This window comes from Pezoporus flaviventris, unplaced genomic scaffold (genome assembly GCF_033815535.1).
Source record: "Pezoporus flaviventris isolate CSIRO_AGI_PZ_B2104156 unplaced genomic scaffold, CSIRO_AGI_Pfla_v1 ptg000158l, whole genome shotgun sequence".
NCBI lineage: Eukaryota > Metazoa > Chordata > Aves > Psittaciformes > Psittacidae > Pezoporus > Pezoporus flaviventris.
Window position 1 is genome coordinate 779,557 of NW_026892706.1, and position 27,011 is coordinate 806,567.

The following is a 27,011-nucleotide window of genomic DNA, read 5'->3' on the forward strand; positions in this document are numbered from 1 at the left end:
CGTTCCGCTCCGCTCCGCCCGGTCCCGCCCCGGTCCCGCCCCGCCCCGCGCACGGACCCGGCGGTGCCGGCACTTGGTTTATTGGAAAAGTACAAAGTGGTTCCCGGGGCGCAGCTCCCGGCGAGCTCCTGCCCGCCCGCCCAGGCCCAGCCCGGGCCCGGCCCCGCTCCGCTCCCCGCTGAGCGCCGCCTCAGCCCATCGTGGCAGCCCCGAAGAGCTGCACCAGGTCCTGGTACTCGGGGTCGATGAGGTCCGAGGGCTTCTCGCCGCTGTCGGTGGTGGCCTCCGGGCTTGCCCCGAGAGAGATGAGATACCTGCAGGAGACGGGGGCTGAGCCCGGGCAGGCCCCTGTGCACCGCCGACACCGGGCAGCCCCCAGGAGGAGGCGCCGGAGCTCGCTGCAGCCCCGCCGCTCTCGATCCGGTGCTCGGGGCTATGCCGGGCCCAGCGAGGAGCTCCCTCCTCACCTGGCGATGTCGGCGTAGCCGTCGCTGCAGGCCATGTGCAGGGGCGTCCACCCGTTCTCATCTCGCTGGTGGATGTCGGCGCCGTACTTAACCAGGAGCTTGACACAGGCCAGGTTCCCAGTGAGCACAGCTTCGTGGAGGGCTGCCATGCCTGGAAGGAGAGGGTTTGTTAGCCCTGGAGCGGGACAGGAGGCTTAGTGCTGAGCTCACAAGTGTCCACGGCCCAGGAAGGACCGAGGCAGCAAACCCGTGTTATCAGGGAGATGACTTTGGGGAAAGAAAGAGACTGAGGAAACAAGAGGAGCTGCTGCAGGTTTCTGTTCCCCTTCCACGCCCTACCCAAGCTGGGGTAGCACCCACCTCCGCACTGGGGCAGGCAGGACAGATCCAGGGAGGAGTAGATGCCCCTTCCTGCAGAAGTCCCTGGCCAGCAGCCAGCCCCAGGTTCTGGCCGGCACTCACACTGGACATGGGCAGAGTGCGTGTAGGGTTCTGTGCTGTCCAAGTTTTGGAAGCTCTCATGGAGCAAGTGTTGAAGCAATTGGCATGGACAGGAGGAAGCTCGAGGTCATTTGAGACCCTGTCTCCATGTCCATGTGACAGCAGAAGCCAAAGCCAAGCACAGGAAAGGGACAAACCTGCCCTCTGGACTGCACACTGTGGATCACAGCATTCCATGAACAGTTGCTCGTGAGGCTTGGTGCAAACACAGCACGATGCCTTCCCACAGACAGACCTGCTGCAAGTCCACAGACCCAGATACGCAGAGAGGGTGGTGTTTGTGAGAAACGGAGCGGGAGCACATGCTCCAGAGAGGGTGGATGGTCCCGTGCAGGGCTTCGCAGACCAGCCTGTGCCCACTGCTGCTTGCCTAGATCCCACCACACTGTAGGTCCCTAGCGTGCCTTGAAGGGACGCAGGGGTCGAGCTGCCCCCTTCACTGGCCATGCTGCTGGGTAAGATTTTGGGGCACTGGCATGGGCCTCTCTTGGGCCCTGCTTGGCAATGTTGAGGCACCGCTCCTCACTGGGGAGGAAGACGACTCGATTCCAACCCATCACCCTGCTGATGTGGGCCATATCCTAGCTTTGGCCACACAGCTCCCTGTGTGCCACTGCACATTCCAGCTCTGCCAGCCCCGGCAGCACTCACCAGAGGGGTAGATGGTGTCCAGTGTCACCTTCCTGGCACGTATGAACCTGCCCACCTGCTCCAGGTCCCCCTGCCTGATGTGGTCCTGAAAGACGATGTCATTGGGGAAGTGCACGGTGCGTGCAGCTCTCAGTTTCTGCCTGTACCGACTGTACCGTGGCATTGAGACCAGGTAATAGTCCTTCATGCTGGTGGCAGCCTTCAGGCACTGTGGGGGGAGAGGAGGCGCACGTTGCTCAGTGCTTCGTCCTGCCGCTCACTGTCCTCCAGGTGCTGCTTTTCCTCTTCTGTTTTGGTGTGTTGGGTCCCTCCTCAGCAGTGGAATGATGGCAGCCGCACCACTGCAGTCCCTCACACCCGTCTCGTGTCCCTGGTGGGTCGGGTCTCCCTCGTCGTGAAGCTCTCCCTATGCTCCCATGCAGGACACAGGAGGCAGCAGTAAGCACATGTGCTTCCTGCAGGCCCTTGGCCCAGGACTGATGTTTCTGCCCCAGCGCTGTGTTATAAAGGCTCCCACGGGCTATTTTGAGGACATGCAGCTCATGCTCTTTGCCACGACACTTCGTAATCGAGCTGCCCGGGCCAGCAGCCACTTTTGGGCAGAAGTGGGTGTCTCATCTTACCACCCACCTGTCCATGTCCCCATCCAAGGGGTCAGACCTGCTCTGGCTTTTTCATGGAAAGCTTTTCCGAGGAGGCACCAAAGCCCCAAAACCAGAGCTTCCCAGCAGCAAGCCCTCACACACAGACACGTGTGCCAGGGAAAAGGCACAAGCATGAGCACCAATGAGGGGAACCAGCGGACGTGTCAAAGCTGCAGTGCCAAATACATTCAGAGCTAAGTCACTCTGCTGTACTTGCATCAGACATGTTGAAAGGAGTAGAATGAGCTGTGCTGCCCAGCATGGCAGTTAGGCAGCATACAGCTAACGAGGATCAGCACCAGCATGTTGGAGCACAGCAGTGCTACTGGTGCTCCTGATGCAGGCGCAGAACCAGAAGCCCATGATGCCAATCCACAGTGTTCAATGTCCTACTTAACACGAGGGCAGGCTGCTGTAGAACTGTCTGAAAATAGCTGAAGAACAGCAGCACCACCAGACACTTCTGCATTTGTTACCCTCCAGCTGTAGCTGTCAAACCCATCTACCACACAGGAATCTTTCAGATCCACCAAGGGTTCAAGCAACTGCTCTCCTGTGCTTTTCCCTGTCACAGTCTGGTCATTGAAGATACACAAGCACATGGTGCCCTGGTTTGTGCCGATGGGCCTGTCCAGGTAGGCGTGTCAGGAGTCACAGAGCTCCCCCATTCTGCCCCTGCAGCAGCTCAGGCACACACCAAAGAACCGCCTGCACTTGTTTATCTGCTGGCAAACGCATTGATCTCTGCACTGAGCATCCCTGCTCAAGGTTACTGCAGACAGAACACTAACAGACTGAGCGAACTGCTTTTAGCCTCCTTTCTTAGAACAGCAATTAGCTGTGTACACAGGGTGACTGACAATGCCCTGCTCTACCAAGAGAAGCCTCGGTGCATGAGGAGAGCCCCCTCCTCAGCCCCAGCCCTGGTTCTGCTGTGCCAAAGGCCTGTGCAGACCATGCCAGGGCCCTGCTCCAGGGAGCCACAGAAGAGGCTGCAGCTGCAGACACACATGGAACATGCTCCTGTTCTACCACCCCAAGCACCCACATTCAGTGGCAGACACCAGTAGCCTCACGTGTTGCCCTCCAGCCTCACCTTGCCCTCCCCTCTGACATTTATAGCATTATTTCCTTACAAAAATATTTCCAGCAGTAAGTGACTGGTTTGGAAATAGCAGCTCAGCTCACAGGTCATATGAGCCTGAGCACCACTGCTGCAGGCAGCCCCAGGTCCCGCCGTAGGCAGAGTCCTCGGTTAACTGCTCAGGAGCAGTGAGGGCCAGCTAGCCCAAGCCCCTGTCTGATCACTGCTAATAGAACAGGTCTAACCTGGACAGGACATGGCCAAGCTGAAGCTTTTTCCCTTTACAGACAACACAAGCAGCTTTAGGTTAAGTCATCAGAAGGCACCTGCAATGCTGCAAGTGTTTTGGAAGTGCCCTTTCTCTGAAAACCATGGGTAGAGTTTTGAGAAAGCAAACATCCACCCCTATTCCAAAAAAGACAGAGACAGAGTAGTATTAAAATCTCAACTTTATTTGGCCAACAAATCGAGTTCCAATGTTACTGTAGCAGAATGCTAAGAACCAGCCTGATGCAGCTCAGGCCTCTGAGGCACTCCCCCATTCAAGCTCCTCCCCAAACCCCAATAATTGCAAGTGTCCTGTTTGATCCGGCTCATCAGACCCTCCCACACCACCCCCCTGTCGACCCCCTCCAAATAATGCATGGAAAATGATTGCAAAGTCTTGCATTTGATCAAAGGATGGCAACAGAGCCAGGTCTCGCCTGCACTGGCGAGCGCTCACCTCCACCCCAGAGCCTGCCACAGCCAGTGCACAGTATTCCACCCTTCTGGGTGATCAGAATAGTCATCTCCAAGTGTCTTAAAGCAGAAGGGAAAGGAAACATCTGGCCAGCATGAAGAGAAGCACCTGCATATATACCTCTCACCAGGCTGCCTACCTACACTGAAGGCCAATTCCAGGGAAGAGCTGCTGAGAGCATTAAGGACCCTGCCAGGTGCAGAAATCAGCTGCAGGCTGCAGTTTTAAAAGAAACAAAGGGAAAAAAAAAAAAATTTTCTTGGGAGGTGTCAGTGGCAAAGCTCCAGGAGGCTGAGCCAGGGCTCGTGCTGCGGCTTCACAATCGGCTTCTACCCACAAGAACAGAATACTTCAAGCAAAAGCTGTGTACAAAAGAGTACATCCCACTAAAGAGGAGCGCAGCGGGGACGGCTCCCTGGTGACAGGTCCCTTCTCAAAAGCCAAACTTTGAAAAGAGTCGAGTGTACAGACAAGTGAGGGGAAAGTGTTACTTTAAAAGCCAACCCCTGGATTTTCAGTCATTCACCTTCTGCTTTAAATCTCAATGGTTCTGACTCGCTGGGCTGCATAACAGCAGCCAATTTAGTGTCTGATATTTTGGGTGATGTCGATCAGTCTTCTGTTTACAATTCATCCTTCTGCATTTTCTGCTCTTCATCATCACCTTCTTCAAGGTCTGTTTCTTCATCTGTCTCCAGGTCCTCCAGATCCTGTAACAGGTTACAGACAGCTGCTGGTTTCTGGTGCACTAGGCAGATCCTAGAATAGTACATCTGATCTGTTCACTGTTCTCTGCTGCCATGTTAAACACCCAGAGACTTCCACCAAGAGCTCAACGTCTGGGACATTATGTATTAGAAACCCCTGGAAGCTGGTACCTCACTTGTAAAAGCCTCCACCCTAGATACACAGGACACGTAATGTGCATCATACTACTTAAGTTTCAAGTGCTGAGCAGGACTTCTCAGTAAAGAACAAGCCCCTAAAGTACTCCAGCAGTTTGCACAACAGCCAGAGACAGCCTGTGAACATTTACAGCTTCACCAACTGTTTCCACACATTTGTTTAGGCCTCTGAAAAGCATTTATTTCACACCCAACTGAAGTGCTGCCAATGAAAGGTGTCATTTACAAGCCACTGGCAGCCAGGCTGCAACTGAAAATTTGATGCTGGTGAACATGCTGATCACCAGCAATACCTTTCCTGCCACAGAACCACCCAGAATCTTATCTGGAACAGAGGACAGAAGCCCAGCACCAGGTCTGACCCCCACTCCTTGTTCTGAAGGCCCAGAATTGCTGCCACATTCACATTACTCACATCATCAGCTGCTGCCCCGTCCTGACCTCCACTCTCCAAGAATTTCTTGAAGCCTTCCAGCGTCCTCTCCCCATTGTAGTCAATTACCTACATAGGGAAAAACATCAGGATAATGGTTACGGGCACCTACAGAACCACAGGCCTGGGGAGGAGAATTCTCTCTCTGAGCAAAAGTCAACATGCCAAGCAAAAGGGAATTTAAAAATTCACCTTCACCCATATGAGACGAAGGAAAACAGCTCAGGCACTAGACTTCAGAGATCACTGCGAGGAAAGAATAGCCTGCAGATGAGCACACTGTCCTCTATGCTCCCTGTTTTCCCCACTCCCACCCCCACCAAACTCCTTCCTACAGCCCAGCTCCCACACAGGGTCTCTCATGTCCTGTAGACTTGGTGTGTTCTATCCTGACAGAGTGGAGAGGCCTCCCAAAGGCTCATTCAAGCCAGCTCCAGCAGGCAGCTAAGCATTCCTGGGGCTCCCTCATTGCACCACCCTGATCAGCTGCCTCCTTACATTTCTGCCAGAGCCTGCAGGGAAGAACTTGAGTGTGGGGAAGCTGTGGATTTTCACTGCCTCCACTTCATTGGCTGTTGAATCCATCTTGGCAATGACAACGTTCTCATGATCCCTGTAGGTCTCTCCCAGCTTGTCCCAGATCGGAGCCAGCTGCTTACAGTGACCACACCAGGGGGCATCTGTTAATTACAGAAAGCCAATTAGCACCAGCAGCCTAATGAGCGACCACCAGCCCCCCCCAAGTGCCCACACAGACAGTTCACACACGTCTTTTCAGCCAGGGCACTCCCTTTGCGGCTTAGATCCTGTAGGGTGCTTCCTCCCTAATCCCGGTCTTGCGGAATTTTGGCACTCCTTTCATGCCAGTTACTTGGAATCAGCTGCTGAAAGATACTCACAGAACTCCACAAAGACATTCTTATTCTCATCAAAAGCAACTTCTTCAAAGTTCTTCCCAACTAGAACTTTGACAGGCTGCTTGTCCCAGTCATCAGGAAGATCCTGACTCATCAGGTGGGGCTGGAATAAGAAGTGAAATTCAGAGATAGCCACACAGCTGCTGGAATGCACACGCAATCATCCTGGCAACCCGGAGCTTAACCACCCACCTCAGCACCCCAATCACAGGCTGTGAGCGAGCACTGAAGCAGCCACTTCCTCTTCTCCTACATAAAGTCTCCTCCCCATCCAAAGCCAGTGGGAATATCAGGTGCTGCTCTGCAGAGAGCTGCCACTGAGCTCCACAGGAAGGAAGTGATATTGCTGCCATTCCCACAGGGCTGAGTTTCACCAAACAGTCACCTCTGGTATAAGCTGCATAGAGCCTGCTCCCGAGACAAGAGCTGAAAGCTCTGAACTGGGCTGCACAAGTTCACACCTTCCACAGACTGCTGGCAGCTCCGACTGCACTCGGGTGCCAGCTCCCTGGCCCGCAGTCTTCATGCCCTGGTACTATTGCCAGCAGCACTTCTCTTCCTTACCTTGATTTTGCCCTCCAGGAACTTATTGCAGAACTCTCTGATCTTGTCAGCTGTGAGGTCATCTGAGTCCGGCTTGTATTTGGTCATCTCCTCCTCCAGGGTGATCAGGCGCACAGCTGGACACTCTTCCTTCTTCAGGCCAAAGAACTCCAAAATCCTCTGGTTGTCGCTGTGGTCACTGTCTATGAAGATGAAGAGGATCTTTGGAGGAAAAAGTCAAAGGCAGTTGGTGAAGACGAGCACCTCTTGGCTAACAACACAGTACACACACACTCCCACAGGTAGTGACTGAACCGGCCACTCTTCCTTCTCCAAGCCCATGAAGAGGGCACCCTGCCAGAGCACAAACACGAGCTGCAGCACGGGCACAGCCTGGCCCTGATTTAAGGGCTGGGTCAGATTTACATCCACAAGAGGGAAAGTCTGTAGTTGATTGCTATTGCCTCAGCAGTTGTGCAAGCCAGTGACTCAGTCACCTTCACCATGAGGCACAGGCAGAGTGAGAGCTGCTACAAGTCCTGCTCCACAACTGTGAAATGGAGAGCGACAGACCGTGCTGCACTCCTCTGCAGGAGGTGGCCACTTAACTCATAATGCAAGAAACCCATCTCACCTTCCCTTTGAAGTTCCCAGCTGCACTCTTGAAGTTGTCGAGCTTCTCTTGATAGTCAGACACGCTTTTTGGCAGGAACAGCAGGATGTGAGTCTTGATCTCCCCTCCAAAGATTTTAGGAGCAGTCTGAGGAATAGAAAACAAACTTTATTTCTGGAAGAGGCAAACTGGTGTCAAGACCAGTTTGGGTCTGCTATTCTGAGCAAGCCATAGGAGCCTCCAGGTTAAAGGAGGACTTTGAGCAGAAGCTTTGACTCCACTCCCTTGTGTTCTCCACACTCCTCCATAACCCCAGACTAGTGTCAGCTCCAAGATACGACACAATCTGCAATTTAAGCTTTGATATATTCACGTGGTGGCAATGGGAAGAGGCCTTACCATGTATCTAGAGACCAACCTGTTCAGTGAACTCTATGACCAGAGGCAACGAATTGGACTTGATGAAGTTCAGTAAATTGTCTTTTGTGAGATCCCCTTCAAAGCTGTTGCGGCCTTCATCAAACTGCAAACCCAGAAATTCTTGCATTAGAACACTTCAGATCCCACCAGAGTCACTGCCCCAGCAGATCTCAGCTGCACTTGCTCAGAGCAGACTTCTGGCTCTTAACAAAGTCACCACATATTCACATAACACCCGGATCAAGGTATAAATCTTCCTGGCAAGCAAAGCCTTAGACCATGCCCCCAGCAGCAAAAGGTGAGCAGCTACAAGACAGCTTAATCTTGGCACTGTTCTGCACAGTCACACAGCAACACGTGAAACAGGTCCAAGGACTTGAGCCTCAACTTTGTGGAGGCATCAGGTAGATGCTCCACAGCAAGCAGCTCCCAGGGCACAGGCAGCTTCTGCTGCAGGAATCAGCCACGTGAGAGCAGACACACATTTGAACCAGTGCTATGGGAAGTGTGACAGCTGAGCCCACGGTCACTGCACAGAGCAGCACTGACTTGGCTCTGCAGGGCTGGTCCAGTCTGTTGTTAGAGACAAGGGCACCTGTTTAACACAGGCCAGGAGAGGTGCCAGGGCCCAGTTTAGAGCAGGGCATCACCTGCAGCCCTGGGCAGGTTCTCAGAAGCTCCCTGGCAGGCCGGGAAGGGAACAGCTGTGGAGGCCCATCAAGGTGAAAGAGGATGTGGAGGGACAGGGTAGTCCCGTGCCTGGGCAGCACCGAGGCACTGGCACAGCAAGAGCCCGGGCTCAGATAACCTCCTGCTGGAAGAGGCAAAGCAGTGTCAGCTGAGGAGCTGAGCAATACCCTCCACATTGGAGATCAACTCTGTAAACACTTCAAAGTATTCCGAAGGTGCTAAGGCGACGTTCAGCAGTTCTTCAAGGGTCTTTGCAGGTCTGCACAGCTTCCACAGGGAGCAAGAGGAGAATGCCAATCCAACAAACCCAACCAGCTGCCGGAGTCCAAACACAGAACTGCTGGTAGAATAAACTATTTCTTATGCCCTGGTGTTGTCAGCATTGGTGCTCATTTCCACCTTGGTTTGGGGTGGGATACCCCTTACTGGGGTAAAGACCCCCTTAATGTGACAGGCTTATCTGAGAGTTCTCATGACATGGCACTAAAACAGGACCAGGGAGGCAGCGTCCACATCTCGCCTTCTCCACACCGAGCAGAGCGCTCCTGCAGTGACCCAGCAGCTCCTGAACTGCCCTTTGGACCACGGCTCCTCCCACTCCCCACACACCTGACAGAGCTGCCGGGTGCAGAACTGCTTTTCATTCCAAAGGCACCCCCAAGCCAAAGCTGAGAAGCCCTGCAAGCAGCAGTTTCAGCCCAGCGCTGGCCATGAACGGAGCATGCAGGGAGGTCGCTTACAGAGCTGCACGCAAGAGCACGATAAAGGCAGTGAGTCAGCCAGGAACAAAATGCTGTTCCCTTCACCCCAACTCCCTGAGCTGCAAAGCCCTGGTGTTCTGAACCACACAGCAGGAAATTTACTTGCACCCTCAGCCACACTAATCTGAGGGCCCCCTGTCTGAGAGCTGAAGTCTGCAAGCCTGTAACAGCAAAAGTGCAAATTCAGGTGTACTGGAATCAAACATGCTATTTTAGCTGAACAAAGAGTGACAGGAATTCATTCAACTCTTCAGCCTGTCTTACACCAAACTGGTCAGAACAATGACCGATTAGATGACAGATTTATTAAGTCTGAAGCCAAAGCAGCTTTATCCTGCCCCACTGCACCCATGTGTGTGGTACCACAAAGTCCAAGAAACATCTACTTGTCCTCTCCAAGTTAAAAATTCATGCCAGTGGTTTAGGATTTTGATAGTAAAAGGCATGAGTAAGTTTATTTCTGACTCTGTAGATGGCCAGATCCCCCTGCATGTAACCCAACCGCCCCAGCCTAAGTCAGCTGGAGCTGCAAATCCTCTTAGGAACTCCACTGGTATCACTCACTTCCTGCAGAACCCACAGCGCTGCCAGACACAGAACAACTCCTGCATGCAGCCTCGACTGCCTACAGCAGAGGTCGATCTCGAGTATGAGTTAAAGCAGCTTTGCTAAGCTGCAAGTGAACATGGAGTAGCTTGGTGCTGTTCTGCTGGAGACTTCATTGCCTACAGCCAGCAGTATTTTAAGTATCAGGCTGTTACTGCACTGCAGCCACAGCCAAGAAACAGCTTGAGTGAAGCAACAGCTTGGACCCGGAGCCCAGCAGCTTCAGGAGGGCCAGGAGCTGCTGAGGCTTCTCTCTGCTGACTGAAGGCTCCACTCCTCTGCCCCTGCCCAGCTCTGAGGCTTGGAAACAGTCAGACCGATATGGATTCATCCAGGACTGCCCTCTTTGAGTCTAACTAATTAGAGAAGGTAAGAAGAGGCAGAGGACTTGAGTGTGGTGCTCATGCGCTGCACCAACCAGTACCTTCTTGAAGAGGACCACGCCATCCTTGCTAAGCTCATACTTAGTGAAGACATCAGCACTGGAGGAAATCCCAAAAGGAATGTCATCCACAGCCTCAGCTGCCAGCAGGAACTCCTTTGCAGCCTCTGATGCCGAATCCTGGAGAACAGAGAGAGGTGTCTCACACGGGACACACCAAAGCGCAGCACAAAGATCCCTGGGCTCACCTGCCAGAGAACTGGAAGATCAAGTAGGGCAGGACAGCACAAGGAGAGCCTCCCCCCCCCGCTGCCCAGGCAACAGCTTCCTGGAGGGAAGCACAAACCCTACCTTGAAGAAGCCAATCACAACCACGTCACTGGACTCCACCAGCGCCTCAGCTGCAGCGGCGTCGCTCAGTGCGGCCGCAGCCGGGCCCGTGCGTTTCTTCAGCCAACTGACGATGTCCTCGGCCTCCCGGCCAGCTGTGGGGACAGGGGCACCCGCTCGCTTCTGTGCCACCGGCTCACCCCAACCCCCACCCCGGCACCAGCAGAACCAACACAGCGTTTACACAACTTTCTCCCCTTCCCTCCCAGGGCGGTTCTGCTGATCCCCAGTGGCCAAGTCAAGGTACAAGGGGCTCCCCGGAATCCATCCTTCCCGGCCAAGCACCTTCTTAAACTTTGACCAGTATGACCACACTCCTACAGGAGCAGGCTTCCCATGCGAGTGCTTCCCCTCTCCCTTTCCAAAACAGAACGCGGGTGGTCAGCTCACTGCTGAGCACAAGGTTTGGTTTAGCTGGATCCTGCTGCTCTTGGTCTTCCTCACACCTCTAGTTTACATCCCATATTTCCTTTTCCCAACCACTCAAGCTTTTGGCACAGTTCGCTGCTTAAATAATTCAAGCTGAGCCACAACCCGGGCTTGGGTTGCTCCACTTTCCTACACAAACCTCAGCCATCTGCTTCACCTCACAGGAGGGATGTCCCCAGCTCCAGCGCAGGAGCCTGCAGCGGCAGCCCCATTCCCACCGCCCCAGAACAGCACCTGCTGAGCACGGCCGCCGCTCAGCCCCAGTGGACCTTATCCGGGCACAGCCGCGCTCCCGGGGGCACGGGGCCGGGACACGGACCTGGCGCCACGTCGTTGCCCTCTGCTCCCGGCTCACCCGTGTACTCCTTGGGAGCGGCCTTGTCGCCGTTCCTGAAGAACTTGATGGTGGGGTACCCGCGCACGCCGAACTGCTGCGCCAGCTCCGCCTCCTCCGTGGCGTCCACCTTGGCCAGCCGGATCTCCGAGCCCTCCGCCTTCAGCTTCGCCGCCGCCTTCGCGTACTCGGGCGCCAGCGCTTTGCAGTGCCCGCACCACGGCGCGTCTGCGGGACGCGGCGTCAGCGCCGGCGGGTCCCGCTTCCGGGAGAGGTCCCCCCGCTCCCATCCAGCCCGGCCCCACCCCCCAAGGAGCCCCGGCCCCAGAGCCCCCCTGCTCCCGGCGCTCACAGAACTCGACGAGCAGGTACCGGTGCTCCGCCAGCGCCTGCTCGAAGCTGTCCGCGCGCAGCACGAGGACCCCGTCCTCCTCCTCGGGGGCAGCGGACGGCGGCAGCAGGAGGAGGCAGATCAGGGCCGCGAGCGCGCAGAGCCCCGCCATGGCGCTGATGGCGGCGGCGGGGTCGGAACAGGCCGGGCCAGGACGTGCGGCCGCGGCGCCGCCTCCGCCTTATAAAGCCGCCTCCCCGGCCGCCGCCGCCCGCCATTGGCCCAGCGCGCCAGATCCTGCCGTCGCGCGGCTCCCATTGGTTACCGCGCTGGACACGCCCCCTGCCCGCCGCCGCGGGTTGGCTGCCGGCCGCGCTCCCCTCCCGCTGGCCGCCATTGGCCCCTTCCCGCGCTGCGTCACCCGCGGTTCGTCGGCACCGCCCCCCCCCGCGCGGCCGCGTGCCCTCGAACGTGGCACTGGGGCGGCCCCGGCGGCGCGCACTGCGCCTGCGCGCGGCCAGGCGAGCGTGGTGGATTCTGACTGGCCCGCCGCCGCCGCTGTTTGACCCGACCCGGAAGTGAAAGGCGGCGCTTCCTGCGCTCGCGGGGGTGGAGCTCCGCGGCACGTGCCGGCGGGGGCCCGTCGCGGCGCGCGGGGCCGGCGCACCGGGAGCCTCGTGGCGCGCGCGTTACCGGCGCGTCCCCGGGCTCCGGCGGCGCTGTCGCGGGTCCCGGGCCGGTCCCTGCGGCTGCAGCCGCTTTCCCGGGGCCGGCGCTCGGCGGTTCCCCCCGGTCAGAGCCCGAGGCTCGGACAAGCAGCGGCCGCTCCCCTTCCCCCAGCGCTGCGGGGCTCATGAAGAGCTTTCCCGGGCTGCGCTTTCCTTATCCCGAACGCAAACACCCGCGGGCTTTTATCGCGGCGGCGCCTCCCTCTCCAGTCACTCCTGCGTTCCTCGGCGCATGCAGGAATGTCCGGGGAGCCGGGGCTCAGCACACAGCGCCCCCGGAGCTGCCGCTGCCCCACGCCCTCCTCGTGCCGCAGCAGGGCCGCTGCCCCGTCCCGTTTCACTCTAAGCCCAGGGACCATCTCCTGCCCCGGGCACTGGCAGAATCCCCCCTCCCCGCCCTCCCCGCCAACCCCAGAGCAGAAGCAGAGCGCGGTGGGCAGTCAGTTCAAAGGTTTTATTTTACTTTCATAAAAGGAGAAGCAGACGATGATTCCAAACCTGTTAACCCGGGTCTAGGACTTACAGACAATTGCACCAAATCAAATGAACAAAAACCTCTCTAGAGGCAGGGCAGGGGGGAGTTAGAGGCAGAGACGTAGCTACGAGAAAGCCACATGTACTTGGTCCCGGTTCTAATACAGCCTCAGTGTGGTTTGATCCCAAGAGGCGGCTGCGGAGCGGGAACGGGCCTGTCCGGCCCAGGGGTCCCAAAGGGCTCCTCCACCCCAGGCACCGACAGCGCAGCCCCGGGCACCGCTGCGGCATCGGAGTGTGAAGGCAATAACTGCCGCCAGGCCAGGCACAGGTTGTAAAGGCAGAACAGATACATAAGGCATTAACCGCTTTGGAGCTTGTCCATCACAAGCTCTTGGTTGACCGTGTCAGGAGCAGCTGCAGAAACAGCCAAGTCCATCCTCAGCCCAGAGCCGGCAGGAGGGTGGGCGCTGGCCTGGAACCTCAGTGCTCGCAGTCACTGCGGCTGCCGGGGTGTGAGGGGACGGGAAGGGACGCAAGTGACGGCAGAGCCGGTGCCTCCCGTGCCCTCATCACCCACCACCCTCCCTCTGGAGATGTCCAGTCTCGAGGGAGGAAGGACCAGCAGCAAAGCGGGAAGTTGTGACTCTTACCTAATAACCCATGAGGGGTGTGACCGAGATGAGCGCCATGCCAAAACCAGGGGACATGATTAAAAAGTGTAACAGGGGCAGGGCCCCCTCCCTAGAGGATCCGTGTTACACATTAAGGCATCATGGTTACAGGGAACATCCACAAATGAAGCTGCCAGAGCTCCCAGCCACCGGCGGGGTGGAGGGGCAGGCTGAGCATGACTTGAGCCAACACATGGGGACAGGAGCTGCCTGGCATCAAAGTCCTTCAGCTGCTGGAGGCAGTAACTACCCTGAGCTGTGCACAGGAGGCCAAGCACAGGAGCTATGAGGGCACAGGTGTCTCCCCTCCAGCACCTACCGGGATAAGGGCAGGTGGGAAGCAGGAAGGGGCCCAGCCCTGCACCAGCAGCATGGCCCAGGCCAGGCAGCTGGAGACCAGATGCAGACAGCAGGGTTTGGACAATGCACTCAGAGATTCTCTGGGGAGGGGGCACAATACAAAACTGAGCTCTGGTCAAATCATAATGGGGTGGGGGGAAGGGAGGAGGGTTCCAATGTCAGCACTTTGGTACAGGGGGAATTTCTACGGTAGCCACTGTCTGATTCACGCGCTCTGGGGTTTGGCCTCGGGAAGGGCTACTCCTTCCACTCCTTCTTGATGGTCAGGTTCCACTCCCAGGACAGGTGGTCAGTCTTATCATCATCTGTGAACTTGGATTTGACATTGTAGTTGCCCCGGGCCAGCATTCCCTTAGGGGCTTCTTCCATGGGGGTCAGAAACTCGTATTCCTCTGCTCGAGGGCCGTAGCTGCCAACCATGTATTCGGTCTTGTCAACTACAGGAAGACAAGAGTGGAGCACAGCGCCTGGTTTAGAGCCTCCCCTGCACCTGGGGCAAGGCTAAAGCAGATGCGAGGCCTGTGACAGCTACAGGCCATAATGAAGCTGTGAGGACAGAGGAGTCACCCACATCCACAGCTCTGCTCCAGGAACAGCTCCTGCTGCAGGGAGCGACTCCCTCCGTCAGCACCGAGCTGCTCCCCAGGCAGGAGCGTGTCCAGCCGGGTGCTGTGGGTGCTGCTGCCCCGCACAGACCAGGAACATTCACACATCACCCTGCGGTGCCTGGGACTGGCTGCCCCCCCAGCAGACGAAGCAGAACCCCTCACGAGCAGCACCCGCCTCAGAGCAGCACTTACTCTTCACTCCTTTCCGGAACGTGTGCTGAATGTACTTCAACCCTGACACGATCTCCCTGTTAACCTGCAGGGAGACAAGCAAGGACTGTGCAGACATCCACAGAATCCCAGCCTGGTTTGGGTTGGAAGGGACCTTAAAGCTCATCCAGTTCCAACCCCCTGCCCCAGGTAGGGACATCTTCCACTAAGGTGGAGGCTCAAACCTCCTCAGCACATGGCCCATCCCACCACAGCAGGAGACTGCTTCCCCCATCACCCCCCTTTTTGGGGGTCAGGAATCGCTCTGGGATTGCAGCGTCCCAATGTTCATTTGTTCTTCTGTTCTGAGACCTCCGTTCTTACCCGAAAGGAGATTTTTATCCGGTATTCCACACCCTCCTTCAGCACAAATGCTTGCCTCCTGTAGCTCTCCAGGTCACCTACAGAGAAGGGAGAGGGCTGCTCAGGGTCCCTCTGTATTGTGCTCTGGGGCGTTGAGGACAGTATCTGCAGGAGCAGGCGGTGACTCTTGGAGTGGGACGGCTGCTCCGCACAGGGCTGCGGAGGCCCCAGCCTAGGCTTGTGGGACAAACCCTTCATGCCTGCAGCACAGGCATTCCCAACAGGGAGTGGCTCCCACAGGCTCTGCTCCAAGTGGCTCTCCCCGGGAAGGGCTGGAATTCTTCCCTAGCTCACCTGTCAGGTCCAGCTCCAGAGGGCCCGGGGCAGTCGTGCAGACCAGAGTCAGTTTGGTCACCACCACGTTTGGAGCATTGGGATCTAGAAGACAAGTGCAAAGGCTGTTAAACACCTTTCCCTAAAACCAGCCAACACAAACCCTTTTCCTTCCAGGGCTCTTCTAGAAAGAGCAAGAAAATCAGTGAGAAGAATGTCCCCCTTGGCCGAGGTCCCGACCATGTGGGGCCAGCCCACAGTGTCCCCATGAGCAGCCCCCTCTAAGGGCAGTGTGACACCTGCAGTTCCTGCACCTTATTCCAAGGGCTGGAGATCAGCCCAGGGAGCACAGACATGTCTTTCTGCTCCTGGCTGGGAGCAGGGAGGAGGAAGGAGGTGACTGATGGAGCTGCAGCTTGAGCGAGGCACAGCCACGTCCTCGGCTCACCTGCGCTCACAGTGACGGCACCAAGCAGCGCCTCCTTGTACTTGCGCAGGCTCTCATCGTCCTTGTCCAGCTCCTGGATCTCCTGGATGCTCTTCTGGGCAGGGGGCTTGTAGTTGACAGAGTGTTCGTCCTCCTCATTTTCAGCTGCAATCTGGGCCAGCTGCTCAGCTGTGGGCTCCTGCTCTGCCATCCTCACACGCACCACGTACACTGCAGTGGGAAGGAGAAGTGAAACTGCACCCACCTGCTCCAGCCAGGCCTCCTCAGCACCGTGACTGCAGGGACACAGCCCTGCCCGGGGCCCGTGGCACAGCGCCTGCAGGGACAAAGCCCTGCCAAGGCCCCTGGTGCACCCCCTGCAGGCTCCTCCAGACCAAGGCTCATGTTCAGCCCATGGAGGCCCACAAAGAGAGGGGAAAATTCAGCCTCGGTGCTTTACTCATAAGCTGGAACAAGTAAACACCCAAAGCCATAGGGAAGATGCGCTGCTCCACAAGACAAGCGGGTAATCTCGTAATAAACCTGAGACCACAACAACCCCAGTTCAGTTCTGCTCTCTACAACGTACAATTCCTGCTGAGAACAGCCCTGCCCCACCACGGGCACAAGTGCCCGGAGCCTCTGCTGCAGCGCGGAGCTCACAGCTCGTGCCTCGGAGCCGCTCCGAGTCGGGTGCCAGGGCAGGAGCACGAGGCTCCTGCTCGGTGCAGCCCCCACTCGGCCCTTCCCGAAGCTCCGTGTCTCCAGAGAAGGGATCGAAACCGCAGCGCCTGGCTCGGCTGCGGAGGCTCCCACCGGGAATCACCGCTGCTAACCCCAACCCTAACCCCAACCCTAACCCTAACCCCAACCCTAACCCTAACCCCAACCCTAACGGCAACGCCAGCACCCAGGTAAAGAACTGCACAAGGCAGCGGCACCCACGGAGGTTCCTGGTGCTCCTGTGGGCGCTGAGCCCAGCGGCACCAACAGCAAACCTCAGCCTGGACCCTCGGAAGTCTTAAAACACTTCCAGTGACAGCTTTGGAAACAAAGCTCTGCAAACAAAACCCTTCACCAGTGACCTGCTGACCGATCCAGGTGTTTCTGCCATTAGCTGGCATTCCCACCCCCGTTCAATAGTCCCACATGGAGCAACACGCCAACAAACAACTCACAACAGACCACAGGGCTGCACTTGCTGCTGCAGCATCTGGCTTCCACACGGATCAAGAACTGCAACATTTGGTAGGAGCACAACACACGCAACGCACCTGAACACAGGCTGATGCGTGACCTGCACCCGTGGCACAGCCGCCTCTCCCCACGCCTGCAGTGACCATCACAGCAGAGCTGCCCCCCGGCCCCACTCACCTCTTGTGCCATAAATATCCTGCCTGTTTTGCTGGGGATGGCAAAGGAGGGAATGAGGCACAGGAGGTGAAATTCTGCACACCTCTGCAGAAGAGAAGGCTACAGCTGATGTGTCAGCAAACACAGAGGAGAAAGGAAAGGGGGTGGGAGAACCGGGACCAGCCCCTCTGCCAGGACACAGGATTGAGGGGCTGAGGGCAACAAGGCTCAGTGCTGGGTCCTGCACTTGGGTCACAACAGCCCCACACAATTCCAGGCTTGGGGAACAGCAGCTGGAAAGCTGCCCACGGGAAAGGGCCTGGCGCTGCTGGTCAACAGTGCCTGAGTATGAGCCAGCTTGTGCCTGGGTGGCCAGAAAGGCCAAGAGCATCCTGGCCTGTGTTAGCACCAGTGCGGCAGCAGGGCCAGGGCAGGGACTGTTTCCCTGTGCTGGGCACTGGTGAGGCTGCACCTCAAATCCTGTGTTCAGCTCTGGGCTCCTCACTAAAAGAGAGACATTGAGGTGCTCAGGGGGACCTTCTCATTCCTACAACTACCAAAAAGGAGGTCGTAGCAAGGTGGGGTCGGTCTCTGCTCCCAAGTAACAAGTGACACAACAAGAGGAAACGGCCTCAAGTTGCACCAGGGGAGGTTTAGGGTCGATATTGGGAAATGCTTCTTCCCTAAAAGTGTTATCAAGCACTGAACGGGCTGCCCAGGGAAGTGGTTGAGTCACCGTCCCTGAAAGGATCTGAAAGATGTGTAGATGTGGCACTTCGGGACAAGGTTTAGTGGTGGCCTTGGCACTGCCGGGTTAACGGTTGGACTTGATGGTCCTAAAGGTCTTTTTCAACTGAAAAGATCCAAATTCTCCAATTCTGGGGTGAGGCACATTCCAGCTCCTGGGGTTCCTTCCCTGCCCCTTGCCCACTGCCAAACCTGAGAACAGACTTGTCCTGGCCTGGCAGCCTCCTGGTGTGTCTGGGGGCAGGACACTTGCAATGGATGCAACTGGTATTTCTGGGTATTAAAGCCTGAGTAAGGTTTATCACCAAAGGTGGGGGGTGGTGTGACACTCTGGGGTCATCACAAGGGCTTGGCACAAGGTCTGGATGATGCTCACACAGGAGCAGCCATGGTGTGAGTGCTGATTTCTGGCAGCTGAAATAGCAGTTCATGTCCTGCAGGCCCTGTGGGGCTGAGAAATGCACTCTTTGGTCTCACCCGGAGCCACCGCTCATCGATAACCAACCCCGGGTGCAATAGTCCGGTAACAGCTTCCTCCCACACAGCAGCTCCGTTGGGGTAACCCCTCCCACCGCAGGTATTTAGCAATAACCGTGCCACAGAGGGCACAGAACAACCCCAAAACCCAACACCCCACAGGCCCAGCTCTTTGGTTCCATTCCTGCATCTCTAGCCTTCACCCTGGGATCCAGAGCTCAAGACACAATCACCCCCCTCCATGGGTTCCTCAAGAACCACCCAGGTCCTCACGGGATATCTAAGACAATGGAAACCCATGAGGGAGAGAAAACAGCCCTTGAGACCAACACAAAGCCCTGTATCAAGGGCAGCTCAGGCCAAGGCAGGGTGCAGCTCTCTGGGGAAGCCCTGGAGACACAAACACCAGTCTGGCTCTTCCATCAGGCTTCCCTGGGAGCAGCAGTGGTGGGAACCAGCTCTGAGATGGCAGAGAACTCAGCACATCCCAACCATCATCAGGGCCTCGGCCTCAACCTTCAGCCTCTGGGACAAAGCTGTTATTACAGCTCAGGTCAGCAAACCAGAGCCTGGGATGGTGAATGAGCAGCCACTGCACTGCTGGGAGAGAACAGAACTGCCCCACAAGGGCACCAACATGGAGGAGAGGGACGTGCCCACAGCCCTGCCAAGGGCTCAGCTCCTTAGGGAAAGCCTTCCCGCATGCTGCTGACCTGCCCCAGGCCCTGCTGCCTCTCAGAGCTCAGCCTCAGGCCTCAGCGTGTTTGGAAGGATATTCCTCACCAACTCCTCCTGACACCAAGCAGATGCTCAGGGGCCCTGCGTGGTGGTTCTCTGGCTCCTGAGGCTCAGCGAAGTGGCTGAACACTGGAGCTGGTGCCTCCACTGCTCTGCAAGAGGCACCCCCTGAGCTGTGCCCGGCGCCACAGAAGCCTGCAGAAGACAGCAGGAGGCCGAATCGCTTCCCGTTGGGAATTCACTGCCTCTGCCAGGCCAGCCGTTCCTCACGGGTTCTGTCGGCATTACGGCGCAGGAGCCAGGAGCCAACAGCAGCGAATGCGAGAGCCCCATCTCCTGCCCAAGAGGGAAACTGCGGGGGACCAGCCCTGCCCGTCTGCAGCGGTGAGCAGCGGCTCCCTCAGCCCAGGACGAGAGCTCGCAGCACCGGTGGGAGCCGGGTCAGTCCGAGCCTCCTCATGAGCCAATGGCTCCGGATGTCTACAGGCCACGGGGCAGCCTCGGACACAAGACGTGCCAATCCCGCATCCCAGCCTTCCTCATTCCCGCGTCCCAGGGGAGGCTCAGGCAGCCGCTCGGCTGGAATTCAGTGCAGAGCCGTTTCTGTCGGGCTCATTTCCAGTGGATTGCGCCGGATCTGTTTGCTTATCCCAGCCGCTGCGGCACTGCGGGGTCAAGCAGCCTGAGCTGCAGTACCCAGCCCAGGCTGCGCTGCCACCCTGCACACAGCGTCACCACCGAGGGGGACCAGGAATAAATGGGTCTCGGATACCCCCAAGGCAGCAGCAGGTGAGGGGCTGAAGGGGACCCGCTGATGCTTCCCAAGGTGAGGGCTGCCTCTGACACCACCCGGGAATCTGGGCTCCAAGGGGACACCCAGATAACACCGCTGCACCAGTCACTGTGTGGGAGCATCCTGCAGAACTCCCGAATCCCCTCACAGCGCTGGGATAAAGGATGCTGGGACCAGCTGCTGCCTCCTGGGCACTCGGCAGCTGGGACATGTCGTGCTTTGGTTTAGTTTTCCCTTTTGCTGGTGGCAGAGCCCTGCTCCGCAGCGCACCTGCAAGGCAGGAGCTGTCAAGAGCAAAACCAGAGGAGTGAGCAGAGCTCCGCATGTGAATCTTCCAACCCTGTCCCCAGGGTGCAAACACACACCGAGGTAACGGCTGCAGCGCAGACACCACCGGCTCGTGGCCCGTCTGTACAACGGAGAACGGCAGCGAAACCATCCCCGCTGAGCGAGAGCAGGAGCACCCGGGCGGGCAGAGCAGCAGCAGCGCGGCCACGGCCCGAACCCTCAAGGCAACAACAATTCGTCCCCTTCACGTGACTGGGAGCTCCTCTCAGTGAAAGGAAGTTACAACTTCCAGACCTGCTGCGAAGCTGGGGAGGCCGGAGAGGCCGATTCCCCTCGGAGGAGCCGAGCTGCAGCCTCCGCGCACGGCGATGCCCCCGCTACTTTAACGTGCGGCACCGCGGGGACAAAGGGGCTCATTGCCCTGACACGGAAGGAACGGAAGGAAACCTTCCGAGCCCCTCATTCTATGACTAGAAACTATTTATGGAAAACCTGTTCAAGGCAAACGAGGGCCCGCGCCCCGGCTCCCCCCGCCCCGCGGGCAGCGGCGGAACCCCGGCAGGAGGCCGGGAGCAGACCCTGCTCCAGCGGGGGCGCGACCCCCGAACCCGGCCGCGCTTCGAACTTAACGCGGCTCCGCGCCCCAAGAGCCCCGCCCCGGAGCGGCCCAGCCGGGTCAGCGCCTTCCCGCGGCGCTCGGAAGGTCGCACAAGGGCACTAGGGGCCCCGGGCCCGCACCCTGCCGCGGCCCCGGGACAGGCGGTGCTGTGCGCCCGGCCCGGCCCCGCCCGGGCCCACCCGACCCCGCGCGGCGGAGGCGCTGCCCCGCGGCCGGATCCTTCCCCCTCCCCGGTGCCCGCCGCCCCGCCCCGCCCGCCCCGTCCCGCCCGCTCCGCTCCTACCGGCGCCGCTCGACCGCGCTCCGCTGACACCGCCGCGGGATCCGCCCAGCCGCCCGCGCGCCCCCGCACTTCCGGGACACGCCCGTCACTTCCCGTTATCCGAGCCTCTCGCCTCACTTCCGGCCACAGCCCGGCGCGTTGATTGGCCCAGGGGGATTCCCGCGCGATGGCGGGGCCGACCATAGAGTTGGGGCGGAGGAGCAGAGCGCCGCAGGGCGGGGCGCGGGAAGGCGCGCGCGGGGGGCGGCATCCACAGCTCTAGACACGGTTCTAGTTTATTGCGGCGAAGGTGAAAAAGCCACCTCGGCCCAACAGCAACAGTAAAATTTATCCCAAAAATAACTCGGTACAAAACGGGTCTGCTCGGAATTAAAAAAAACCTTTACAGGAGTTTAAAACCTATCCCAGAACGAAAATAAAACAAATCCCATCCCCAGGTGGCGGCCGCAGCCCCGCCGGGAGCCAGGAGCCACAGCCGCATCCTCCCTGTGCCCGCCGCTTTAGCTGGTGTCCATCTGGAAGAGAGGAGATGAGAGCAGCCGTCACCGCGGGGCACACGCAGCTCCCACACCCCTGCCGGCCCTGGAGCTCCCAGGGGGCAGCTGCCCCACAGCAGAAGGGCACAAGTGAGATTTGCTGCGCTGCTCCTCCCCCCTCCCCCAGCCACCATCTGCAATTCCACTCATCCCACACTGCACTCTCACCGGGACTTCACCCATTCCTACACCACACACACGACCCCGGTTCTCTATTAAGATTTTAATCCACCCACAGGGCAGAGACTCCCGTTTTTGCCTTTTGCTTTTCCCTTTTCACAGCCCATTATCCCTGGGGGTTCTGTTTGCAGCTACTGCTCACTGCAGCTGTCCTGCAAACAGCTTCCCAGCTGCCAGCAACAGCAGCTGCTCAACTGCTGTGGAGAGCAGAGCCAAACACTGCACCGAGGCACTGCCTGGCTTTAGAGGGAGCTGGTGTTAATCCCAAAACCTGGAAAATGTTCTCTGCCCAGAGAAGCCGTGGCTGCTGCATCCCTCGCAGTGTTCAAGGCCAGGCTGGATGGGGCTTGGAGCCACCTGCTCTAGTGGAAGGTATCCCTGCCCATGGCAGGGAGTTGAAACTGGGTAAGCTGTAATGTCACTTCCAACACAAACTAGGCTCGGATTCTATGAAAAACCTCTTCCTGCTGACTCTGGGCTGCCACATTTCCCAGGAGGAGATGCTGTGGGAAGCACTTACCCTGGCATTGTAAGCATCCAGCTGTGCATCTAGTTCCTCTGCGGAGAGCTGCTGTTTGGAAGTTCTTCCAGCTCCTCTGCCTCTCCCTCTGTTTCCACCACGAGTGCCTCGCCTGCTGCCGCCACCACCACCAAATCCCGAACCCCCACGGTTCCTGGTCATGCCACCTCTATTTACACTGCCAGTTTTCAAAAGCAGCTGATTTAGTGGCTGGTGGTTAACCCACAGAGATTCCACAGGAGAGGGCCCAGGCAGGTTCCTGCCCTGCACTGGGTGCTCAACACTCACCTCTGTGCTGGTCTTCTCTGTGTGTCGATCTGTGACGTGACCAGCTGGATATTCATGGGGCGCCCTGCAGGAAGAGCAGCCCGGGGGCTCGTATGAGCAGGATGTGGGGTACAAGAGGGATGCAGGAGACGTGCAGGAGGGATGCAGGCGCTGGCAGGCGCCACGGCCACGCACTCACCGTCCAAGGGGACGCCATTGTACTGCTTCATCGCCTTCAGCGCATCCGCCTTCCTCTCGAAATGCACGTCCGCTGTCCCGAGGCTGCGGCCAGACCTGTCATAGTGCACGGCTGCCTTTTTCAAGGTTCCAAACTCTGCAAAGAGCTCCTGAGAAAGAGGGGAAGAGCAGAGACATTCGTCAGTGCCGCGAACACTGCGCAGCCCAGGATGGTGCCGGCCCATCCCTACACACACCACCAGAGGTGCCTTTCAAATCATTATGGACAACTCAGACAAAGGACCAGTGAAAGAGGGAGCACAACCCCAGCAGGGAGGTGCCACAGGTGTCAAAGCCAAGAGGGACTTCAAGTTCACCACGTGTGAGGCACATGTTCACAGCAGCAGAGTAGGCTCAAGGGACGCTGCCTTGAGGCTGACTCAAAGAGTGACTAATAAAAATAATCCAGACCCATGTCACAGAGGAAGAACAGCCTATGAACACATATAAAGATGGCCACAGTTTCATTGTGCTGAAGTTCTTTCTCCCCCAACTAAATCTTTATCAGATCAGGTGCAATTTAGAAGCACAACCCATAGGAATATACCCCAAAACTTGGGATGAAGAACATCCTCTACTGAACTAAGTCTCATTTTATATGAGCATGTAGTGACAAGATAAGGGGAATAGTTTTAAACTGACAGAAGGGAGATTGAGATGAGCTCTTAGGCAGAAGCTCTTCCCTGTGAGGGTGCTGAGGCGCTGGCACAGGGTGCCCAGAGAAGTTGTGGCTGCCCCATCCTTGGCAGTGTTCAAGGCCAGGTTGGACACAGGGGCTTGGAGCAACCTGCTCTAGTAGAAGGTGTCCCTGCCCGTGGCAGGGGGCTGGAACTGGATGAGCTTTAAGTTCCCTTTCAACCCAAACCAGTCTGCACTTCTACGTCATTTGCTGCCCCAAAGGATGGAAATGAAGAGGCAGCAAATGGAGCCACCGATTTTGTTTCGCAGGTGCTACGTTGAGATGTCAACAGGACATGTCCCCTTCACAAGGTACCCCTGCACCCCATGCCTCAAAAGCTCAATATCTGCCCCATTACTGCCCAGAGGGAGCAGTCACCTCTTGCTGGACCCACTGTGGAGCCACCACCACAGCCCCGCTGTGGTGGCCGCAGCACCACACGTCTTTCACCTCCCCAGCACACCATGCTCAGCAGGGCTGCGGCTCTGCTCCTCCCTGTGCTCATGCACCAGAGGTGAACGTTTCCCAGCATTCATCAGCAGCTTCCCAGAGCCAGGCTCAGTCTGCGCTGCGCAGCTCTGCACATCTGAGGCTCCTTCCAGCCACTCCTGCCTGCTGTACACCTGCTGAACCTTGTTAGTGACATGACTAACACAGGAACAAAGCAAGGCATCATACACCTGAGGCAGCGCTCCATTATAGGATGAGTAACAACAAATAGGTGCAAAGCCATTAAATCAACTTTGCTGCTAAATAACCCTGAGTGGAAATTCGTCCACACATCAGTCAGAGCCAACAGCAGAAAAAGTGAATCTCAACGGCTGCAGGAAGCACAGGAGCTGGTCACACTGAGGTCACTTCACAGAGCAACACACTTACGGAAACCAAATCTGCACTTACAGGGGTAAAGGGCAGGTTTTAAGTGCATTACCCAGTAACAAGGTGACCTCAAAAAGCTCCCTTCCAATCCCCCAGGCACAGCCAGACAGGCACACGGAGCAACCGAATGAATTAACCGACAACAAAGGCAGCTGCCTGTTGCAGTTGCTTGCTTTCCCTGGTCAGGATGTGAGGACCAGAAACCATTCCAAAAGAAAGCGCTTCACGGAGCCAATACAGCCCCGGTATTCGCGGGTGTTGCTGGTGCCGGTGCCCTCCCCACCGGGGGAGCCCCATGCCATGGTATGGAGACAGAGCACAGCGACACCCAACCAGGAGAACCCAGCAGGCTCTTACCCAAAGCACGGCTGAAAGAAGGGACACGAGCACAGGACATCACTTGGCTAGAAAACAACACAGTGGGTACCACAGGTAACCCCTCACAGATAACTCCTCCCAGGTACACCCATGGAACACCTCAACACTCAGCAGAGCTACACAACCAGGACCTGTACACCCAGAGCGTGCGGCTGTACACGCAGCACAGTTCTGGCATCGCTGCAACTACACAGACCTCGAGTTTGAGCAGTTTATGGTCAATTCTCCCATTGTGGCTGGATCCAGCAAAACAGCAGCACCTTCCCCCCTGCACCAAGGCAGAGACCCTACAACACCATGAGCGCCCCGCAGGCAATGGTGGCTGCTCCCAACTACAGCCCCTCAGGATCACCAGAGCCGCTGCAGGATGAGGGCTCGTGGCACAAACCTCACCACTGATGCAGAGTTAACTCACCCGGGGCTCTTCTGTCCGCACAGGGAGGGAGCAGGACCTGCAGCGCTCCCGCGGCTGCTTGGTGTGCCCTACCCCGACGCTATGAATGAAACCCCCCATGAACATCCCCCGCGGCGCCGCTCCCGAGCCCCCACCTGGATGTCCGCATCCGAGACGCCGAAGTCCAGGTTCGAGACGAGCAGTTTCCCGCCGGTCTCCACGCCGGCCCCCGCCCCGAAGCCGCTGTCGAACAGGTCGTGCTGCCACTTCTCGGGGAGCTGCTTCGGCTGCAACGAGACCGGTACCTCGCTGACCGGCGCCGGGGCACCGCAGAGCGCCGGCCCCACTGCCCGCGCCGCAGGGAGCGGACAAAGGGCCGCCCGCCCGCCCCATCCCGCCTCGCCGAAGAGCCCAGCCCGGTTCCCCGTCCCGCGCCGCCGCCGAGCCCCGCAGGCGGCCCCGCTCCCGCCCGTCGCCGCCGCCGCCGCCGCGTCCCGTACCCGACTGTAGGGCGCGGGCCGGTTCCTGCCGCCGCCCCGGGCCATCACCGGCCTGTTCCGCACGGGGCCGCCGCCTCCCGCTCGCACGGCTCCCACGCCGCCCCGGCCGGGCCCACCCCCGCGGGTGGCGCCGCCCCGGCCTCGGCCGCCCCGGCCGCCGCCCCGGCCGGCCCCGCGCTGGCTGCGGTTGAGCTTAATGATATCGTCCAGCGACATGTCCATCTTGTCGGCCATGATGGCGGCTCCGCTCCGGGGCCTGCACTTCCGGCCGCGCTGCGCCGCCGCCGGAAGCGGAAGAGGCGGTGTTCGAGCGGCGGAGGTGCGGCCCTGGCGGCGGCGATGCGGGTGCGCGTGCGGAGCTGGCACGGGGTCGCGTCCTGGCTGTGGGTGGCGAACGACGAGAACTGCGGCATCTGCCGGATGGCGTTCAACGGCTGCTGCCCCGACTGTGAGTGCGCGGGGCGGGGCGGGCGGGCCGGGCCGGGCCATACCGCGCTGACGCGCTCTCCGCGCCGCAGGCAAGGTGCCCGGGGACGACTGCCCGCTGGTGTGGGGGCAGTGCTCGCACTGCTTCCACATGCACTGCATCCTCAAGTGGCTCAACTCGCAGCAGGTCCAGCAGCACTGCCCCATGTGCCGCCAGGAGTGGAAGTTCAAGGAGTGACGGTGGCGCCGGTACACCGAGGGGCGCCGTTCACCGCCCCGGGCCGTGCTCTGCCCTCAATAAACGTGCGGCGGCTTCGCGCCTCTCCGGTGTCCGGTGTCCTTCCGGGGACGGGAAGGGGGGAAACGACTGCTCCGCGGAACCCGCCTGCGGGGCGGGGGGAGAAGCGGCTCTGCCGGGCTCGAGAGGGCCGGGCCCCGCCGCTACTCGGTGGTTACTGCCGGAACACCCTCCCAGTGCAAATGCTGTAACCTCATTGTCCGGAAAGCCCAGCACAGCCAAGCCAGGGCCGCTCGCACGGTTTGGTTCCATTTCTAGTGAATTCAGCAAAAAACTCCCGCAGGGAGAACAAACGGCTCCGGCCAGAGCTGTCCCTGCACCGGGGCAACCCCATCATGCCCAGCACCCGGCTGTGCCCTAGGGCAAAGAGCTGGTGCTGCTGCAGCAGCCTCACCTCGGCTCCCACCACAGCTCCAGAAAAAGCAGCTGTAACAGGGATGCGCCAGCCCAGAACCTGGC

The 27,011-nt window shown here is 58.4% G+C and overlaps 5 protein-coding genes across 6 annotated transcripts; 1 reads left to right on the plus strand and 4 right to left on the minus strand.

The window, feature by feature from the left end:
* The first annotated feature begins 21 nt into the window (after positions 1 to 21).
* ANAPC11 (anaphase promoting complex subunit 11) lies at positions 22 to 26,575 on the plus strand. Of its 2 annotated transcripts, XM_061479873.1 has the most exons (3): positions 22 to 26; positions 26,158 to 26,276; positions 26,347 to 26,575. In XM_061479873.1, the coding sequence occupies exons 2-3, from the start codon at positions 26,168 to 26,170 to the stop codon at positions 26,490 to 26,492; spliced, it is 255 nt and encodes an 84-aa protein (XP_061335857.1). In that variant the 5' UTR covers positions 22 to 26; positions 26,158 to 26,167; the 3' UTR covers positions 26,493 to 26,575. The 2 variants fall into 2 exon arrangements, with proteins under 2 accessions (XP_061335857.1, XP_061335856.1); XM_061479872.1 differs by lacking the exon at positions 22 to 26 and having other exon boundaries at positions 26,143 to 26,276.
* PPP1R27 (protein phosphatase 1 regulatory subunit 27) lies at positions 67 to 3,617 on the minus strand. Its single transcript, XM_061479870.1, has 3 exons — positions 1,620 to 3,617; positions 468 to 618; positions 67 to 314 (listed from the first exon to the last, which is right to left on the minus strand). Exons 1-3 carry the CDS (start codon positions 1,804 to 1,806, stop codon positions 191 to 193), a joined length of 462 nt encoding a protein of 153 aa, XP_061335854.1. The 5' UTR covers positions 1,807 to 3,617; the 3' UTR covers positions 67 to 190.
* Positions 4,564 to 12,056, minus strand: P4HB (prolyl 4-hydroxylase subunit beta). Its single transcript, XM_061479829.1, has 11 exons — positions 11,865 to 12,056; positions 11,534 to 11,740; positions 10,711 to 10,844; positions 10,402 to 10,539; positions 7,919 to 8,023; positions 7,522 to 7,647; positions 6,909 to 7,109; positions 6,327 to 6,447; positions 5,926 to 6,107; positions 5,410 to 5,496; positions 4,564 to 4,799 (listed from the first exon to the last, which is right to left on the minus strand). The coding sequence occupies exons 1-11, from the start codon at positions 12,013 to 12,015 to the stop codon at positions 4,713 to 4,715; spliced, it is 1,539 nt and encodes a 512-aa protein (XP_061335813.1). The 5' UTR covers positions 12,016 to 12,056; the 3' UTR covers positions 4,564 to 4,712.
* ARHGDIA (Rho GDP dissociation inhibitor alpha) lies at positions 13,011 to 21,334 on the minus strand. The gene is made up of 6 exons (XM_061479864.1): positions 21,259 to 21,334; positions 15,982 to 16,191; positions 15,555 to 15,638; positions 15,222 to 15,298; positions 14,880 to 14,943; positions 13,011 to 14,516 (listed from the first exon to the last, which is right to left on the minus strand). Exons 2-6 carry the CDS (start codon positions 16,169 to 16,171, stop codon positions 14,317 to 14,319), a joined length of 615 nt encoding a protein of 204 aa, XP_061335848.1. The 5' UTR covers positions 16,172 to 16,191; positions 21,259 to 21,334; the 3' UTR covers positions 13,011 to 14,316.
* Positions 21,518 to 26,062, minus strand: ALYREF (Aly/REF export factor). The gene is made up of 6 exons (XM_061479858.1): positions 25,829 to 26,062; positions 25,484 to 25,615; positions 22,961 to 23,108; positions 22,783 to 22,846; positions 22,495 to 22,672; positions 21,518 to 21,773 (listed from the first exon to the last, which is right to left on the minus strand). The coding sequence occupies exons 1-6, from the start codon at positions 26,060 to 26,062 to the stop codon at positions 21,759 to 21,761; spliced, it is 771 nt and encodes a 256-aa protein (XP_061335842.1). The 3' UTR covers positions 21,518 to 21,758.
* Positions 26,576 to 27,011: the final 436 nt, after the last annotated feature.

Excerpts from the sequence above, each read along its gene's own strand:
- PPP1R27 (XM_061479870.1), bottom strand. The coding sequence starts at position 1,806 with ATGAAGGACTATTACCTGGTCTCAATGCCACGGTACAGTCGGTACAGG. Across the intron at positions 619-1,619 it reads GGACACCATCTACCCCTCTG|GCATGGCAGCCCTCCACGAA; the intron begins GTGAGTGCTGCC and ends CTCTCCTTCCAG. Across the intron at positions 315-467 it reads GGCTACGCCGACATCGCCAG|GTATCTCATCTCTCTCGGGG; the intron begins GTGAGGAGGGAG and ends CGTCTCCTGCAG.
- P4HB (XM_061479829.1), bottom strand. The coding sequence starts at position 12,015 with ATGGCGGGGCTCTGCGCGCTCGCGGCCCTGATCTGCCTCCTCCTGCTG. Across the intron at positions 8,024-10,401 it reads GCGTGGTCCTCTTCAAGAAG|TTTGATGAAGGCCGCAACAG; the intron begins GTACTGGTTGGT and ends CTGGGTTTGCAG. Across the intron at positions 6,448-6,908 it reads TCCTGGAGGGCAAAATCAAG|CCCCACCTGATGAGTCAGGA; the intron begins GTAAGGAAGAGA and ends TTCTTATTCCAG.
- ARHGDIA (XM_061479864.1), bottom strand. The coding sequence starts at position 16,171 with ATGGCAGAGCAGGAGCCCACAGCTGAGCAGCTGGCCCAGATTGCAGCT. Across the intron at positions 15,639-15,981 it reads TGCCGTCACTGTGAGCGCAG|ATCCCAATGCTCCAAACGTG; the intron begins GTGAGCCGAGGA and ends CTTGTCTTCTAG. Across the intron at positions 15,299-15,554 it reads TCTGGAGCTGGACCTGACAG|GTGACCTGGAGAGCTACAGG; the intron begins GTGAGCTAGGGA and ends CCTTCTCTGTAG.
- ALYREF (XM_061479858.1), bottom strand. The coding sequence starts at position 26,062 with ATGGCCGACAAGATGGACATGTCGCTGGACGATATCATTAAGCTCAAC. Across the intron at positions 25,616-25,828 it reads GGCCCGCGCCCTACAGTCGG|CCGAAGCAGCTCCCCGAGAA; the intron begins GTACGGGACGCG and ends GTCTCGTTGCAG. Across the intron at positions 23,109-25,483 it reads TCTCGGATGCGGACATCCAG|GAGCTCTTTGCAGAGTTTGG; the intron begins GTGGGGGCTCGG and ends CCTCTTTCTCAG.
- ANAPC11 (XM_061479873.1), top strand. The coding sequence starts at position 26,168 with ATGCGGGTGCGCGTGCGGAGCTGGCACGGGGTCGCGTCCTGGCTGTGG. Across the intron at positions 26,277-26,346 it reads CAACGGCTGCTGCCCCGACT|GCAAGGTGCCCGGGGACGAC; the intron begins GTGAGTGCGCGG and ends TCCGCGCCGCAG.